The 17,501-nt window shown below is 35.5% G+C and overlaps 1 protein-coding gene across 18 annotated transcripts in view; it reads left to right on the forward strand.

The window, feature by feature from the left end:
- BCAS3 (BCAS3 microtubule associated cell migration factor) overlaps nt 1-17,501 on the forward strand; it is a 568,714-nt gene that overhangs the window by 31,862 nt on the left and 519,351 nt on the right. For all 18 annotated transcript variants that reach the window (XM_081029000.1, XM_081029006.1, XM_081029003.1 and 15 more), the window contains exon 6: nt 15,992-16,073. In XM_081029000.1, coding sequence (XP_080885126.1) covers nt 15,992-16,073 — 82 coding nt within the window. The remainder of the gene's footprint in view (nt 1-15,991; nt 16,074-17,501) is intronic.

The raw sequence follows: 17,501 nt of genomic DNA on the forward strand, positions 1-17,501 counted from the left end.
TATGTACAGGTAATTTTTGCTGTCTCTGTATTTGCTTTTTTTTTTCTTTGTCTGTTTTTGAATTGATTTTTCAACTATTTTTATTTTGAAATAATTATAGACTCATGGGAAATTGCAGAATATTATTTAGAGTCCTGTGTACTCTTCACCCAGTTTCCCCAAAGGTGACATCATACCCTGTTTCCCCGAAAATAAGACTGGGTCTTATATTAATTTTTGCTCCAAAAGACCCATTAGGGAGTATTTTCAGAAGATGTCTTAATTTTTTAATGTACAACAATCTTTATTTATTCAAATACAGTCATGTCATCTTCTTCTGGAACATCGTCATAACGTACTAAATGTGTCCCTCGGCTGATGATCTTAACTGGGGCTTATTTTCGGGGTAGGTCTTATTTTCAGGGAAACATAGTATATGTATATATGTATATATCTACACACACACACACACACACACACACACACACACACACACACACAAACTGTGGTACAATATCAAAACCAGGATATAGACATGTAGTTTGTTTTTTCCAGTTTTATTTAGATATAATTAACCAACTACATTCATTTTTAACACCATAAATTAATGATTGCCTGTTTTGAACTTCATTGAAACGGATTCATAGAATATGAAGGTTTTCGTCTGCAGACATGATGATTAATCCTGAAGCTGAGTCCCATTTTTTTTTTTAACATTGGCCATACTGATAATTCTCTAACTCTGGCCTGGGACCTTCACAGCTAGACACGTAGTATGCATTGATCACATGGTTCACATCTTGCTTACGCCTTTGCTTTCTATCCTTTTTCTTTATGTGTATGTTTCTGGTTTAAGGAGTATGGATCAACTCAATGTGAGCTATCAGAGGTGATAAAAAATTAAGACATGATTGTTTTAAAGGGTTAGTACTATTTTAAAGAGAAAATTATCTAAAATTGTAAGGCAAGCAAACATGCAACTCCATTGTAGGATATGTAGCCTCATCTGTGGCCTCTCTCTAGTAGATACTCAAAGAAATTGTGACAATGGAAAAATGTCTGTAGACATTGCCAAGTATCTCCTGACTGAGAACCTCCTCAGGCTGAGAACCACTGCTCTAGAGAAAATTCCAGTTGAAACTGCTGGCTTAGATGTATATAATTTGATGGGAAAAGTTGTGTGTAGTAGGATTAGCAAAGATTTCCTGTATGTATCTATATATACACACACTTTACTAAGAATTGTTTTTAATGGGTAGGCATATCTTTGTTATTTTTAAATATTAAAATAAAAGTGCTGTCCATTATAAACCTATTCTTTCAATATTTATTCAAGTTTATTGTCAATAATCAGCGGTCTCATTTTCTGAGAAGAGTGAGATAATAAATATTAATTTTCAGGGGACTTTTAAAAGAAATTGAACTGGTATTTCTATTTTCTTAGTTTGCTCATACTCATTTTAATGTTTGAATTTTGGGCATAGTACCAAGGGAATGAAATGGAAAATTTCTGATTTCTTTTATTTTTGATTCACTTTGTCTATGAGTTCCAGTACTTTCTGGGCATCTTAATTTTACATTAGCAGTTGGGAGAATTCTTTGTAAGCCTCCCTAGAACTGTGATCATGTCTTAATGTATCTTTGTATCTCTGGTGCCGTGCCGACTACATTGTCTGGCAGATAGTGGGGTGTGTGTGTGTGTGTGTATTTTCATCCAAGTGTGCTAGAGATTCAACTTCAGAAAGATCCAAACTAAGCTTCATAATCTCTTGCTGTTTGCTGCCATTCCATTCCATTTGCAATCTAGCTCTTCTTCCTAAAAACCTCTGTTTTTATTAATTAATAGCACCATAATTTTTCCATTCAGCCACACTGAAACTTTAAGATCTGAACCAGGAATTAGGACATACAAATGCAATTGAAGACCTTGAGATTATATTCTACTTGTGCAAAATGTCACTACATAATTGCTATCTTGAGTCAGTGCTTCCCAAATGGAAATCATTTTCCCCCCAAGGAGACATTTGGTTATGTCTGCAGACATTTTTTGTTATCCATGATTGCGAGTTGCTACTGGCATCTAGTGGGTAAAAGACAGAGATGCTGCTAAACATCCTGTAATGTACTGGACAACCTCCCACCACAAAGAATTGTCCAGTCCAAAAGTCAATAGTGCTGAGTTTGAGAAACCCTGGCCTATGATATTAGTGTTACAGTGCAGGTATGAATAGAATCTATAGAGCATTGAGGAGTGATGGGAATGCCTGGTGAGTTTTGACACGTGTGCTGCCTAGTCAGGTTTCATAATATTAATATAAATAATACCGTGTTTCCCCAAAAATAAGACCTAGCCAGACAATCAGCTCTAATGCAAAAATTAATATAAGACCCTGTCTTATTTTACTGCACTATAAGACTGGGAATATAATATAATATAATATAATATAATATAATATAATATAATACCGGGTCTTATATTAAGTTTTGCTCCAAAAGATGCATTAGAGCTGATTGTCTGGCTAAGTCTTATTATCGGGGAAGCAGGGTATCTATAATTTGAATAATCAGAATGTACCACACATTATTTTAGGCATATTGCCTAAATTGTGTTTATTTTGTCAATTTTACTAGTTGGTGATATTCCCATTGTACAGATGAAAAAATTAAAGCTTATATTTAGCTCAGCTTATTTGGTAGATACTGTTTTAAAAAAATATAATTTATTTTTTAGAGCAGTTTTAGATTCATAGCAAAATTGAGAGGAAAGTACAGAGAGTTCTCATATATCTCCTGCCTCCACAAACACACAGTCTCCCACTATCAACATTCCACATCATAGTGGTTCCTTTGATATAATTGCTGAACCTATCCTGACGTGTTATCATTCAAAGTCCCTGGTTGACTTCATGGTTTACTTTTAGTGGTGTACTTTCTATGGGTTTTAGCAAATGTAGAATGACATGTATCCACCATTCTCGAATCATAAAGAATAGTCTCATTGCCCTAATATTCTTTGTGATCTGCCTATTCCCTGCTCCAAAAAGCCTTTGTACTCCGTCCCCACCATACCCTGGCAACCACTGATCTTTTTACTGTCTGTATAGTTTTGTCTTTCCAGCATGTGATATTGTTGGAATCATGTAGTGCAGCCATTTCAGATTGGCTTCTTTCACTTAATAATATACATTTAAGTGTCTCCCACATCTTTTCATGGCTTGATAACTCATTTTTTAATGCTAAATAATATTCCATTGTCTGGATATATATCACAGTTTATTTTTGATAAGTATCTTTATAAAAATTAAGATATAACATAGCTTAAAATGCATAAATCTCAAGTCTGTATGTTGACTTGTGTATGTGTGTGTATGTATGTTTACATAAGTATGTATGCATAGGTGTACACGTATATAAATAACTGAAAATTTTTCTCCCTGAGATAGTTTAGGTAATGTATATCACTATTCTGACCATAGATTAGTTTTCCCTGTATTTAACTTCATATAAATAGAGGTACACAGTATGTATGTACTCGTGTGTGTGTGTGTGTGTGTGTGTGTGTGTATGTGTGTGCGCGTTTTCCTTATTGTTTTTTGGCCAATTTAGAGCATTTTATCTAAACGTTAAAAAAAGTTAAAAAGCAAATGGGGCTATCCTTGTTTTGGGTCAATTTCTAGGGCAAAGAAGGTTAACACGAAGATAGAAGAAAACTGGTAAATCTTTAGAGTCCCGGGGTCAAACCTCAGTTTCTGTATAGGAACTATGGAGCTCTGAGGACTAGTAACTGCTTTATGTGTTTTGCAAATAATTTTATTACTTTGCTGTCTCCTTTGAATGCTTGTGTGTCTCTTTTTGCCCAATGTATTTTTTAGATTTTCCATGTTGTTGCGTGTTGCAGTAGTTTGTATTTTTATTTTTAGTACTGTGTTTTATTCTACTGATTGAATATATCACAATTTGTTGAGCTATTCTGATGGGCATTTGTGTTTCTAGCTTTTGGTTATAGTGAATAAAGCTTCTATGAAGATACATGGACTGTATTTTTGATTATGTACCTAGGAGTAGAATTGCTGGGTTGTAGGTTAGGCATGTATTTAACTTTATTAGAAATTGTCTAGAGTTTTCCAAAGAGGTAGTACCATAATACACTTCCATCTGCAATATCTGAGAGTTCTAGTTGCTCCTCTTCCCACTCTCATCGGTATTGTCAGTCATTTTTAAAAATCATTTTATCAATCTTATTAATTTTTAAAAAAAAACTTTTATTTATTTAAGTGTGTTTTCTCAGGACCCATCAGCTCCAAGTCAAGTAGTTTCAACCTAGTTGTGGAGGGTGCAGCTCACATTGGCCCATGTGGGGATCGAACCAGCAACCTTGTTGTCAAGAGCCCTGCTCTCTAACCAACTGAGCTAACTGGCCACCCCCATCTTGTCAGTCTTACAAGTTAGTATGATACCTGTTTTACAAAAGGAAAACCTTAGGTTTCTCTTTAATATAATCAGTTTCTCCACTAGATATTTATTGCAAAACTATCTTCAATCAAGGAATCATATCAGGTTAGGTTTACCATCCCAATAAAATATGACAGACTCAGTCTTTTAAAAGTGGAAAAAGGCTACAAGCCAAAATTGGCTTATCTGTAGCACTGTTTTCTCTCTTTCGCTTTTCAACTGGACACATATTCGGCACAAAATAAAATAATGAGTTAAAGGGAATCCAGTTTGTGTGTCTGAGTGATTATGAAGTGTTTATGACAGCTGCTAGGCTGACACTCTCTGTAATGGTGTTACATTGACTTCTGAACACCTTCCAGTCTGCCTCCAGGCGCGTGTGTCTGTGTAGTCTGAGTGGTTTTACATTAACATCTACCCTGAGTAAGATCTTTTGACTACAGAAGTGTTACTTGCAAATGGAAGATACCATTAGGGCTGCTTCAAAGCTCTGGAATGGTATTTGGATTGGTGGTGCTGAAGTAATGGCTGGTGTTTTGAAGTGTAATGTCTAAATCTGTGTTGCATAACTGGAGGACTGTGTGAGTTTAAACTGCTTTTCTTTGATCTTCCTTTCAAAAATCAGGCTGAAGGGGAAAGGTTAAAGTCGACTTAAAATACTCTTTTCTGTGTATGTGGAAAAGTTTGGAAGTATGAAACTGTGATTACAAGTTCCATTCATTATTTGTGTTCTGTGCTTTTCATATTGTTCTTGAAGCTTGTTTCCTTCTTGCCTCAAGTTTTGTATTTTGAATTGAGTGTCAAGACCAAAATATAGACTTGGTTGCTGTCTGCTTTATGTGGTTAGCAAATATCTGTTCTATAAGTTGTTAGTCCTCACAAATATGCGTTTTAAGTGGTTTTTGTGGTTTGCCTTTTTTTTCTTGATGGCATCCAGAGTAGGTTATGGAGATACTGACACTCTGACATTAACTGAATCATTTGTGGTTAGGTAGGCAAAAATACAACAAAAAACTTGTCCCCTTCATCCTCCTAATTTAGGAGCTTTCAAAAGAATTATTTTTTATTGTTAGGAATACTTTTGTCAAACTGTGCTATCTTAAGTTTTTGAAATTGATGGAGCAGAGCTGTAACATGGGAAGTAACCCCCTGGCTGTAACTTGTTAGAGAAAAAAAGGCCTGAGTTTAAAAACTGTTTTGAATACAGTGTATTAATAAGAGATTCTAATGCCTCTTTGGTCTGGTCATTTTGGGGGAATATTTTTCTTTGTTTTTTTTTTTTTATGTCTAAAATGAAAGTATATCACCAAATTGGCTCAGAGGGAGACTTTAGAGAGAGACTATCAGCTCTTGTTAGAGATTGCTTTGTAGTTATACCAGCCACTCATGTAGCTCATGAGGTCCTTTTGTTGCTTTGTAACTGAATACCTCAGCCTAAGATGATACCTCCCATTTCTTTCCCTAGCTCTCTTTATACTTTTACCTTTTCTCCCTATTAAAAAAATTGTTATGACTTTTTATGTTTAAAGAAGTCGTGAAAAAACTTTTCTTTTTAAGGAACTTCATCAGTTCAGTTGTTTTCTCTGTATGATTAGTACATGTGAAACAATTAGCAAAGTTACAACTATAAACTTGTATATTTAAATAGGCTAAGTGAGGGCCTTTTGTTGCTTTAGTAACTGAATTCCTTAGTATAAGTCTCTTAATTTCCCCTATCTCTCTATATTTTTACCTTTTATCCCTGTTTTTTGGGGAGGTATAAGAGAAGGTTAAAATTTATATTAGGTTAAAAATATGTATAAATTTTAACCTTCCCTTTTAGTTTTACATAAAAATTGAGTGGAAAGTGCAGAGGATTCCCATGTATTCTCTCCCTGCCTCCCCATTTTGCTCTATTAATATCTTACGAGGTGTGGATTAACGACTACAGAGAATGTTTAAATTAAAAAAAACAATTTAGGGCCAGCCTGGTGGCTCAGGGGGTTGGAGCGCCGTGCTCCTAATGCTGAGGTCGCTGGTTCGATTCCCACATGGGCCAGTGAGCTGTGCCCTCTTATAGCTATGATTGTGAACAAGAGCTCTCCCTGGAGCTAGCCTGCTGTGAGCAGCCGGAGGTTGGCGTAAGCTGCTGTGTGCTGTTGTGGGCTGCTGCGTGCTGCCATGAGTGGCCAGTGGCCAGTGTGAGTGGCTGGCAGCCAGTGTGAGTGGCTGGCAGCCTGTGAGAGCTGCTGTGAGAGGCCAGCCAACGACTGACCAGCGACCGACTGCCTCATCAGCTAGGGGGAGTGCGAGGCTCATAATACCAGCATGGGCCAGGAAGCTGTGTCCTACACAACTAGACTGAGAAACAACGGCTTGAACCAGAGTGTGTGGGGGTGGGGCAGAAAAAGGGGGAAAAGTTTATTACAGTAAAAGACGCATTGCCATTAATTCCCCTCAAAATACGCCTCTTTGCTTCAAACACACTTATTCCATCATTCTTGCTGCTTTCTGAAGCAGTTCTGGAAGTCCTCTTTCATCGGTGTCTATAGTTGTGCTGTCATGGCTGCCTCCATGTCCTGAATCATTTTAACTTTGGAGAAGAGCCAGAAGTCACACAGTGCGTGATCCAGTGAATAAGGTGGATAAGGATACACTATAATGTTTTTATTTGACAGAAATTGCCGTATACCAGAAGCTATGTGTGACACGGAGCATCGTCATGATGGAGGATAATTTATGGCACACTGTAAAACACACCGTCTTAACCGTAGCTCACACCCGACTGACTGCACTGAACAAGCTGAAACCTGTCACACACTGTTATTAAGATTTGATGCACTGCTTCCCATATTGATGGTCCCTGCCTATCCATTGGATGGCACTTGGCAGCAGCATTCACCGTATTTCTTGATCACAATGGAAGGGCTCCGTGTCACACATAGCTTCTGGTATATGGCAATTTCTGTCAAATAAAAACATTACGGTGCATCCTTATTCACCTTATTCACAGGATCTGGCACCGTGCGACTTCTGGCTCGTCCCCAAAGTCAAATGACCATGAAAGGTAAACATTTTGAATTGATTCAGGACATCGAGGCAGCCACCACAGCACAACTAAAGACACTCAAGAAAGAGCAACTGCTTCAGAAACTGGCAAGAATGATGGGATAAGTGTGTTCAAAGCGAGGGGGAGTATTTTAAGGGGAATTAATGGTAATGTATCTTTTACTGTATTAAATTTTTTAATTTAAACATTCACTGTATTGTTTGATCACACCTCATACATTAGTGAGGTACATTTGTTAAAACTGATGAACCAATATTGACACATTATTAATAACTAAAGTCCATAGTTGACATTTTTCTCAATGACAAAATTTTATCTTGTGCTACTTTAAAACTAGTGAAATGATCTCTTTTTAAGGAACTTCATTTCAGTTGAGTTTGTACGGTTACCACATGTGAAACAATTGGAAAACATTGATAACTCTACATTTGTTTATTTAAATTGGCTGTTTTTACATCACTATTAGTAAGAAAAACTTGCAGGTAAAAACATTATATAGACACATAAAGGTTGGAATGAGTGTGTGTGACTTGCGAGAGAGGGTGGAAGCTGCCTTGATCTTGAGCAGGAGTGTGAAGAATAGTGTGATAAAAATCTGCTGTACGGGTGAGGTGTTGCTTCCCATCTTGGTAGTAATCCTTTCCTCAAGAGCTGTGAAGCACAGGAAGTAATGTACCGGTGGGTTCAACAATGAGTTGTACCAAAGTGTTTTATGACATGGTATTATCACACATTTCCAGGTATTAAATATTAACATGCTTTGAGAACAGTGAGGCAAAGGCAAATTACATTAAATACCAATTAAGATTGAAAAAAGAGGCCAATATAGACTCAGTCATTTATTTATCAGTTCATTCATTCAACAAGTATCTTCTTGATTTAACTATCTTTTGAGTGCCAACTATGTGTTATGTATTTTAAAAACACAATTTAACACAGTTGCCTTGTTAGATCGATATGTCATCACCCTTATTTTAAAGCCAAACTCAGATTTAGCAAATTTGTATAGTTAATAAACACAAGTCCCATTTATAAACTGTTGGAATCATTAATGTTGCCGTGTGATATTTGTAACTGATGATCTGGCATGTTGTACATACTTGGCACTGTTATCATAGGCCATTATTTTGGAAAAAGAATAAAACTTTGAAGGTCCCACGTACTGTCTGCTTTTACTCCTTAGACTTCTTAGGTGGCACCAGAGCCATTACATATCAAGAGAACTCCGACATGAAAAAAAAAAGTGTGTGTGTGTGTATATATATATATATATATATATGTATATATATATATGTGTGTATATATATATAAAACGTTTTATTGGGGAAGGGGAACAGGACTTTATTGGGGTACAGTGTGTACTTCCAGTTCTTCTTTTCCAAGTAAAGTTATTGTCCTTTCAATCTTAGTTGTGGAGGGTGCTATTCAGCTTCAAGTTGTTGTCCTTTCAGTCTTAGTTGTGGAGGGCGCAGCTCAGCTCCAGGTCCAGTTGCTGTTGCTAGTTGCAGGGGGCCTAGCCCACCATCCCTTGCGGGAGTCGAGGAATCGAACCGGCAACCTTGTGGTTGACAAGATGCACTCCAACCAACTGAGCCATCCGGGAGCTCAGCGGCAGCTCAGCTCAAGGTGCAGTGTTCAATCTTAGTTGCAGGCGGCGTGCTGCCTGCCATCCTTTGCGGACTCGGCAACCTTGTGGTTGAGAGCCCCCTGGCCCATGTGGGAATCAAATCACTAGCCTTTGGAGTTAGGAGCATGGAGCTCTAACTGCCTGAGCCACCGGGCCAGACCCCTGAAAAATATTTTTGACTGAAAGGATGTGCTTGAGATAAATATGAGGAATTCTTTTTCTATTGTCTTTCATATCTGCTGGCTTAGTGTTTCAATTTATATTTCCAGGCCAGAAGTGATTTGCTACATATGATGTGGCCATTTTAAAAATAGGTAAATTAATACCTCTTAAAATTTTTAAAAAAGATTAAAACTTGTTAAAGTATCTATCAAGAAAAAGAACTACTAGTCATTATCCTTTGTGTTTGAACTGCTTGTGTTCAAATGTAAAATGATTTTTTACAAATCAATATTTTTTCATTTCAAGGGTTATCATTTTGATATAACACAACCATTGTACCTTAGTTGGGCAGAAGGATTCCTCATGACTAGATTTTGAATTAAAATATGAATTTGATTAGGTACAAAAAGCTCTACCTTTTTCCTGAACTCCTGACATGAGTTCTTGAATCTCATTCCGTACTGTTTCTCATAAACACGTTTGGAAATCAAGGGTCCTTTAGGACAAACATCTTACATCCTTTGCTGTGATGGAGGGCTACTATAATAAAGACTGTTTATATATTTAGTTTGAGGCAGTGTTGCTTTTCCAGAGGAGACTGATTTATGCATTTTATTCACTGTGCATAATAAATTTAATGCCATAATTTCTTAGAATCAGGCAACTGTATTGGGCAAGAGACTTTAACAGTTATTCATGAAGTAGTATAATTAGATTCCAATAAGCATGTGAAAAGGTCTTCAAGCAGCCTCCTTAGTCATGAAGAAAATTAATTAAAACTACAGTGTGAATCCCACTGAACACTCACCAGAATGGATGACACCAGCTGTTGGCAAGGCTGTGGAACAGGCAGAACTCTCTTACATTGCTGGTAGAAATGTACACTGGTACAATCACTATGGAAAACTATTTTGTTAAAATCTACAAAATATGCATATATTTCTAATATAGAAGCAATACCACTCGTATGTATCCAAAAGAAATAAGTTCACTAAACGACATGTGCAGGAATATTCTATACGATGCTATTTTAAAAATGGTAAAATCATGGCACTTATATAGCTATAAAACAGATATGTGTCATACATTGCATTTAACTCATTAATTAATGAGATATTTGGCACAGTGTTACAGCTGGTTCAAAGGAGAATCTGGAAAACAGATCCAGGCAATTAGGAATGCTGATAGGAACTTAAGAGTTGCAGACCTGGTTAATGTGCTGTTGGGACTAAAGTGTGCTGCTTGGAATTATATTTTTACAGAGTGGCATTCAGTGGTGTTTGTACCAGACAAAATTTATTTGCGTTTCTTTGGACAAGAGTCAATGCATTATTATTAGTTTTCTGTAACGTACAGTATTGTAAAATAACTAAAGGTCCCTACTGAATAAAATAACTCCAAAGGGTCCACTAAACAAGCTTGGTAATCCATTGAAAGAACACACAGTAGCAATTTTTTCCCCATTTGAAAGTTTTTCACAATTTTCCCTGACATCTTAATAGCTGAAAACTAGAAACAACCTAGATGCCCATTAACACGAGAATGGATAAATTGCAGTATTTTCATATGATGGAAATCTCTATAGGAACAGAAATAAAAAAACTACAATCAGATGCAACAACCTAATGAATTTCATAAGTATGTAATGTGGGAAATAGCCATTCACAAAAGAGGACAGTAGTCCCGTTATCTGTAGTTTCGCTTTCTGCGGTTTTAGTTAGCTTTGGTCAACTGCAGTCTGAAAATATTGCGTGGAAAGTTCCAGAAATAATTCGTAAGTGTTAACTTGTGCACCATTCTGAGTAGTGTGATGAAATCTTGCGCTGTCCTGTGCCATCCCGCCCAGGACGTGACTCATCCCTTAGTCCAACGTAGTCATGCTGTGTATACTTGACCTATCTGTTAAATCACTCAGTAGCTGGCTCCGTTATCAGAGAGAGAGAGAGGGAGGGAGGGAGGGAGAGAGACCACATTCACAAAAATTTTATTATAGTATATTGTTATAGTTGTTCTATTTTATTATTGTTGTTAATCTCTTACTGTTCCTAATTTATATATGAAACGTTATCATAGGTATGTATTATAGGAAAAACCATATATATGGCTTATTATAGGAAAAAACATTATATATATGTGTGTGTATATATATATATATGTATATATCCATCCCATGGCTAATGGGGGACTATTGAGTATACTATGTGATTCCATTTAAATAAACTTCAACAAGTAAAACTTATATAAAGTATTAGAAGTTCAGGATAGTGGTTATAGTTATTTTTGAGTTGGGTTTGTGACTGGGAAGGGGCGTGGAGGGACATTCTGAATATCCATAATGTTCTGTTTCTGGATGTCTGTGCTAGTAACAGAGGTGTATTAACATCGACAATTTACTAAGCTGTACATATACATATGATTTATGTATTATTTCTATGTTAACTTTCAATAAAGTTTGCTAAAAATAATCAATTGCAGATCACAATTTTCCATTTGCCCATTGTCTAAAAGGGTAGTTGGGGGTGTAAATATGTACTCTTGTCCTAATTCTGTGTCATTGTAAAACATTATTATTGTCCTTGGTATTTAATTGAATTTTCTGTTGTGAAGTCAGATATGTCTGAAAAGTCATCAGGGTTTCAGAAACAAGTTTGGTTCTGAGAGCTAGATGACCTTCATTTGTTTTTAGAATCGTTTAAAAGCACTTATAAAGCTCTCCCACAACTTTTATAGCCTTTCTCTGTATGTATCATTGTCTCGGCTGTTAAAATTTCCTTTTGCCTTAGATTGAGTTGTGAGATTCTAAACTTGTACTTTTCCCCCCATCTTTTTTGGTTTGGTATGTAATTTGCATATTTTCACCATGCGAAAGCTATTTTCTATGGTTGGAAAAGATTTTTTTCCTACAGTGTGAACAAATCATTCTTTGTTCTCCTTATTGTGCCTCCAAACTGGTACGTCCGGTTTATGCTCCAAACAACAAAAGTCTGTCATCAGAAATTAAAATGCCAGTAAGAACAAAGGCCGAGACCCACGAGGAGCTATTGGAGAGGTTTCCTCCTCTCCCCAAGTAACTGCAGTTGCCAGGAAGGTGGAACATTGCTTGGTACACTCCTTCCTTGTAGTTCTACCCTTGTATTTATTGTTATTGTTGGTTTAAAAGTGATTTTACAGCTCCTGGTAATTCCATTCAGGATCTATAAAATCATCTTCTCTGAGATTCTTTGCCATTTTCAGTGAACTTTTTAAAGAAACCTAAAAATCACTTGGAAAGCCTTTTAAAAAAGTTAATCAGTTTTGACACTCATTTATTTGAGAGCAGAATTACCAGTGAACATACTGCATAAAATTATTAGAGGCAGTTGACAATGGCAGCTAAAACAGAGCTTGTAAGGACGGATCCATCCTCTCTGTGTCCTTTTTAAAATGTGCACATCTTATCTATATATACACTTTGTTAGCACTGTCTCTGTTCTGAAATAGTATTTCAATGTAGAATTTGCACATACTGATTGGCGAGTTCTGTCCTCTGGGAAGTTTGACATTTGTGATTCAGGATACTTTTAGAATTAGGCTTGTAACAATCTTGATTTTAACATATTCACAAATATCTATAAATAATGACTGTAAATGTTTGTTCCCCCCCTTCCTTCCCTTATGTTATATTAAACAAAGCTTCTAGGACCTTAACTTAGAGGTAATGAAGGATAAGTAATGAATGTGAGGATGCATTTTATAATCCTTCCTAATGTTTTTTCCTACTTGTTGCTGTACATTTAAAGAGGGATTTAGAGTAGAAGCTTAAAATAGAAGAGGGCATTTCGGTTTGTTTTGAAAGCCGTTACTCTGAAAATCATTGTGTGTTCAGATTTCAAAATGTTTTCCTATATCAAAGTAAGCTCTTGTGTATTAATCCAGTGATAACATGTTTATTACATTGTGAGTATGCCAAGGCAGATTTGTTTTATTCTTTATTATATAGTATAATTTAGCACAGCAGCTCTGTTAAATATGATTAAACTTTAAGGCTTTATTTAATAGAACCAAATGTTAAGTGCTAGACCTGTAGCATATGGAAATAACAGTACCGTGTTTCCCCGAAAATAAGACCTAGCCGGACCATCAGCTCTAATGCATCTTTTGGAGCAAAAATTAGTATAAGACCTGGTATTATATTATGTTATACGATATTATACGATATTATACTTATATTATATTATATTATATTATATTATATTATATTATATTATATTATATTATATTATATTATATTCTGGGTCTTATATAAGCCCAGGTCTTATATATATTGTATTATAATAAGACCAGTCTTATATTAACTTTTGCTTCAAAAGACACATTAGAGCTGATGGTCCGGCGAGGTCTTATTTTTGGGGAAACACGGTGCAGGGCAGTGGCTTTCGTGTTAGACTACTATGATTTGTTATAGGTCGAAACCTTATATATTATAGTGAGAAGTGTTTTTATTACTCTGAATTATAATTTCAATGCAAGTTCTACAGTATTGTTTTATAATTTGTTTTTGTACTGCCTTGTTAATAGAAATAGTATATGTTTAGAAGAATATTAGTTATCCATTGCCCAACAGACAATTTATTTTCAACAAGTATGTGACCTGGCAGCTTTGGAGAGAGCCAATAGTGCATCTGTAATATGACTGGATTACATTAGTGCTTCAGTGAAAGTGTGCTTAAAATCAGAGATGGTGATTTTTTTAGGTTTCAGAGAATGTGTGATTACTGCTTTGGGTGGGAGGTTGACAAAATGACTTTTTTAAGGCTTTTTCTGGATTTAAATTTTATTCTATAATAAAATGTAGACTTACGAGCTTCAGTATATAATGGCAGTAGTTTCAATGTTCGTAAAGGAATTTGTAGAGAGGAAAATTCTTATAGTGAGCTATACTGAGCTTCTAGCCTTTGTATGTTTAATTGGTGATAGGTGGTGCTATTGTTGCATAGTTAGTGCGAAGAGGCTAGCATTCTTATCTTCTGCATCCTAGTGCTATAGAGGGATTTGCTATTGCAGCAATAAATAAGTTGTAATAATTTTTATAAGCTAAATGAATATGATGGCTCTGTAGGCATTACCATAATTTAACATTTATAAGAAACAAAAATATTTATAGTTTGCAGCTTTAAATTCTGGTAGAGGAGAAGATGGAGATTTGAAAAAGTAGTTGATCTAAAAGGCAGCTCTACAGATTTATAATTTAATATTGGAAGATTTATAAGCCTTTTATAATGTATGCACTGTTGATATTTTAAACGGCTAGTTTGGCAGGCCTACTTAAAAAAAATACCATCAGCATGTTTCCTCTATTGAATGTTTATCATTATTACATCTGTTGTAAGTTCTTGGGTATTTAGAACTAGTTGTATAGTGTTTGCTATTTTCCCCTATCTGGTATTACATATTTCATCAAACACTTGACAGTTCTGAAAATATATTGGGAACTACATTCCTACTTAAAGTCGCCTGGAAAGCTTTCTTAACTAATTCTAATTTCAATATGTTCAGCACTTCAATTAGCAGCAAACTTTTGAACCACTAATTCTGCAAAACAGTCGCTTTCACACTTGACACATATGTTAGCGTACCCTCTCCCCTTTGGCTTCATAAACTACTGTACTCTTTATATTTGATGAATAAATCTGATGTGACTTAAAATGAATGGACATTCATACAGTGTTTGATCTATGTGTATAATAAAATGATGACATTTAAAGATGCTTACATATTATTTTTTTATTCATGGAATATTGAAATTAAAAGTATCTTTGAGGTCGTTTGGCACCTTTCCCATCTCAGTTTATGAATGCAAAAGAAGAGGCTTAGGGGAGGTGGGAGAAATGGGGAGATGTTGGACAAAGGGTACAAACTTGTATCATATAGTATGAAGAAGTCTAGAAATCTAATATTCAGGTGTGATGACGATAGTTAATAGTACTGTATTGAATATTGAAAAAATGCTAAGAGAGTAGATTTCAGGTGTTCTCATCACACAGAAAAGTTAACTGAGGGGATGACTGCAGTAATCATTTTACTATATATGTATATATCAAACCATCCCATTGTACACCTTAGATATATACAATTTTTATTAAAAATATATTTGAAAAAGAAAAATAGAATATAGGTTTTATAGAGGTTAAATAATTTACTCAAGGTGGTTAACAGCTAGTTATTATAGAACCATAACTGGTACCTAGCTCAATTCACATTTCATTTCAGTGTTCTTTCTAATACGTTTTGCTTTTTGTCATTTATAACATATTTGTGAAAGTTACTACATTTTCAAGATACTAGGAATATTGATATTTTTCTTACATGGAAAACTGAATACTGATGGAAATCATAGTTGCTTTGCTTTAAAATGGAAGGCAGTCATGCAGGAACCAAGCAGCATAGTAATTTATTAAAGATTAAATTATAGACTTCTAGAACAGACCATTTATTTTTCTATTTATATCAAGTGTATGCTGTTATAATTTTCTATAAGTATTTATGATAACTTAAGATATACTTAATGTGTATGATAAATGTGTATTAGTGAGAGTGTGTGTGTGTGTGTGTGTGTGTGTGTGTATACGTATATTACATCGGAGACAATAAATTATGATAACATTTAGGAGGTCTTGTTTTTGTATAATAATGTTCTGACTTGTGTTTTCATTTCCCGAAACCTTTTCTGTCTTCTCATGCAGATCAGTGGGGAAGCACAGGAGCTCTTTTCTGTTCGACATGGCCCAATTCGAGCGGCTCGAATCTTGCCTGCTCCACAGTTTGGTGAGTATAGCCCTTAATAAGAAACAAATCATTCAGAAAGTTTCTCTTTTATTGGTCTTGGACTACAGACAGCAAGAATGATAACTAAAGTCTGTTTTCCTCCAAGTGTCCATTCCCACCCTGGTTCCCCCCTGCAAGATAAACTCAGTTCTGTCAGTTGAGATGGAAATAGGTAATCTTAACCATTTCAATATGGCCATTCACTTTCTGCTGTGGTTTTGATTTATCTTCATCCTCTTTGATCTTGATTTAGCCTCTGACTTGTCTGGCTCTTTCTTGAAGCCCTCTTCTCTCTTGGTTTTCATGGCATCGCTCTTCCCCAGATCCCTTCCTTGCTGACTGTGCCGCTTTTGTTATGTTTCTGGTTTAGCTTTCTTCTGTGGGTATTCCCCACGTCTCTGTTGTTCTTGTGTCTTTTGCGCTTCTTCTCAGTTATAATTACTACCTTGGAAAGCTTGGTTTTCACCATTATCTTGATTGTAGATGAGTCTGCTGTCTGCGTTTCCAGTTATGTCAGAAATACAGTTTCTGGCTTTTGACCATGGATCGCTGCTTTAATAATGAATACTTCTTAATGTTGTATTTAAATAACATGTGTTTTACTTTTATTAAAAAAACAGCAACAATTACGTGTTTAAAATTAAACCTGCTATTTGGATGCCTATATAACTCCTGACTCTTTAATGATCTGAGTTTTCTGAAGGTTGTATTTTCTCATTAACTTATCGTGTCCACTCACTGTTTTTGCAAGTGCATTAAAAAAGAAAATCATATTAATATTATTTGCATACTTAAAAATCTTTTTAAAAGAAGATATTAAAATGTTTTAATTCTATTTTACAGTTTATCCAGAAGTTGGGAAATCTTCCTTACAATACTTCTTGTTAGCAGTTAATTCTCTAGATTGGTGATAGTGATGTTCATTAGCACTTACTATCCGTGTGCATTTTGCACTTACCATGTACATAAATAACATTAGAGATTGATGTAGTGATGAAATCTGCTTACTTGGAATGGGAAGGGTGGAGATAGTAAGGCAAAAATATCTTGAAATCATGTGGAGAGTTTTCTCCTTGTTAGTAAACTATATGGCGTATTCATATTTCAGCTTTGTCTCTCTGTCTCTTGCTTGCACTCTCTCTTGCTCCAGTTTCTGCTGCATTTTTGTTTTGTTGAAATCTTTTGATAAAGAGGATTGTAGAACGTTATTTTCTGGAAAGCTTTTAGTATAGCCAGCTTTTTCTTTGGATGGTTGGAATCAAGAAGAACCCTAAAGGACTCTGCTACGTCTTTGTTTCTTTTGTATGTAATTCACAGAGGCAGATTTTTCTCCATGTCATTTATGAAGCTCTTTTGTTTATGCCAGTTATTAATGTTCAACTTTTCTCAACTTTTACTTTGGGCAGAAGTACTTCATGAGAGACTATA

The sequence above is a fragment of the Rhinolophus hipposideros genome (assembly GCF_964194185.1).
Source record: "Rhinolophus hipposideros genome assembly, chromosome: 20".
Taxonomy (NCBI): domain Eukaryota; kingdom Metazoa; phylum Chordata; class Mammalia; order Chiroptera; family Rhinolophidae; genus Rhinolophus; species Rhinolophus hipposideros.